This window comes from Crocuta crocuta, unplaced genomic scaffold (assembly GCF_008692635.1).
Source record: "Crocuta crocuta isolate KB4526 unplaced genomic scaffold, BGI_CrCroc_1.0 scaffold301, whole genome shotgun sequence".
Classification (NCBI taxonomy): domain Eukaryota; kingdom Metazoa; phylum Chordata; class Mammalia; order Carnivora; family Hyaenidae; genus Crocuta; species Crocuta crocuta.
Window position 1 is genome coordinate 202,425 of NW_027527544.1, and position 1,496 is coordinate 203,920.

Below are 1,496 nucleotides of genomic sequence, written 5' to 3' on the forward strand. Positions count from 1 at the left end.
AGTAGAATGTTAAAGTTTCCTCATAAAGAGGGTCCAATAAACAGGGAGACCAGGTTTCTGTCTTAGATGTTTCTAGGCCAGTCCTGAACAGGGCACGGTGACACTACTGACATCACAATGTCTGAGCTGTCATATAGGCAGCTCCCTGAGGGGTGAGGGGCACACTTGGTAGAAGGCAGCACTGGTGTCCTGATGCACCCAGGCCAGCGGGACAGAACCCAGTGAAGAACATGATGTCTGGGAGGCGAGGCCGCTGCTACTCTTACAGACGTCGGAAGTGTGCTCTCTCCCACTCCGGGAGAGCCGAGCTGCAGTTCCCAGTCAGCCTAGTGGAGCGGCTCCTGCGAGAGAGTTGCCATGCCCAGCACCTGAGCCCATCCACACCAGTCTTCCTGGCTGGCGTTCCTGAGTACCTGATGGCCAACATCCTGGATCTCGCGGGCAAGGAGGCTCTCAGTAACCACAAGATGCGCATCACCCCAGAACACCTGCAGAGGGCACTGGACAGCAACCAGCACCTCAGCCGCCTCCTTGAGGGGAACGCCTCCTCTCCGGTCCATCAGATGCCCCAAGTTAAGGAGTGCTGAGGCCTGGGTCCCCGAGCCAGCCCCCTCCTCTAGACTCCAAAGCCGCCCGTAGATGAGGGAGGCCTGGCCTTCTGTCAGCACATGCAATTAAAGGGTCTGAATCCAGTGCCATGCTTCCGACTGGCCTGTTTCTGTCATTCTGCGTTGGAGGTGTCTGTCTGACATCCGGGAGGAGATCTCCCAGGGGGAGTGGAGGGAGGATGGGGCGGTCGGTGTAGGATACTGGACTCGGGCGTTTCAGGGGGCAGTTTCTCTGGGGACGGTGTGGGGAGTGGCCCTGAGGGAGTAGCTGCTTGTGGGGAAGAGACTCCCTCACTGGCGCTGAGCGAGTCCAGGCCTGTGAGGCCAGGAGGTTGGCGGAGTGGGGGTGGCCCTCCCAGGCATGTTGAATTCCCAGGAAGAGGACGGGGGCTGAAGACCACGACTGAGGTGCCAAAGGCTTTATTGTGGACGGGAACGTGTAGAAGTCAGGAGGTGTGACAGGCAGTGGGGGTGGGTGGACAGGGCGGCATAGCAGCTGACATGAACTTAATGGGACAGGGGCGTCACCTGAAGATTGAGTGACGGGGAAACCATGAAGAGGTGCACATAAGAGGAACTATGCTCAGGTTGATTTGATTCCCTTGGACCCCACCTCATTCCAAAAAAGGACGTGAGGCAGGGATTATTGGCTAGTGCTGTGGTATTTGTGGAGTATATCCTTCTGCCCTCTCTTGTGGGCACTGGTAAACCATATAGTACTATGAAAGGTACTGTAGTACTAGCTGGCCTAAGACATGCAATCCTAGAAGTTCCTTTTTAAAATAATTTTTTAATGTTTATCTATTTTGAGAGAGAGTGTGTATGTGTGTCTATGCACACACGCACAGGGGAGGGGCCAAACGGGAGGGAGAGAGAGAGAATCCCAAG

At 55.6% G+C, this 1,496-nt stretch overlaps 1 protein-coding gene across 1 annotated transcript; it reads left to right on the forward strand.

Annotated features, from left to right (window-relative positions):
- The first annotated feature begins 230 nt into the window (after positions 1-230).
- LOC144232262 (histone H2A-like 3) lies at positions 231-587 on the forward strand. The gene has a single exon (XM_077765064.1). It carries the CDS (start codon positions 231-233, stop codon positions 585-587), a length of 357 nt encoding a protein of 118 aa, XP_077621190.1.
- The last annotated feature ends 909 nt before the right edge of the window (positions 588-1,496 follow it).

What these genes read in the sequence shown, in the direction of transcription:
- LOC144232262 (XM_077765064.1), top strand. Translation starts at nt 231, where the DNA reads ATGATGTCTGGGAGGCGAGGCCGCTGCTACTCTTACAGACGTCGGAAG.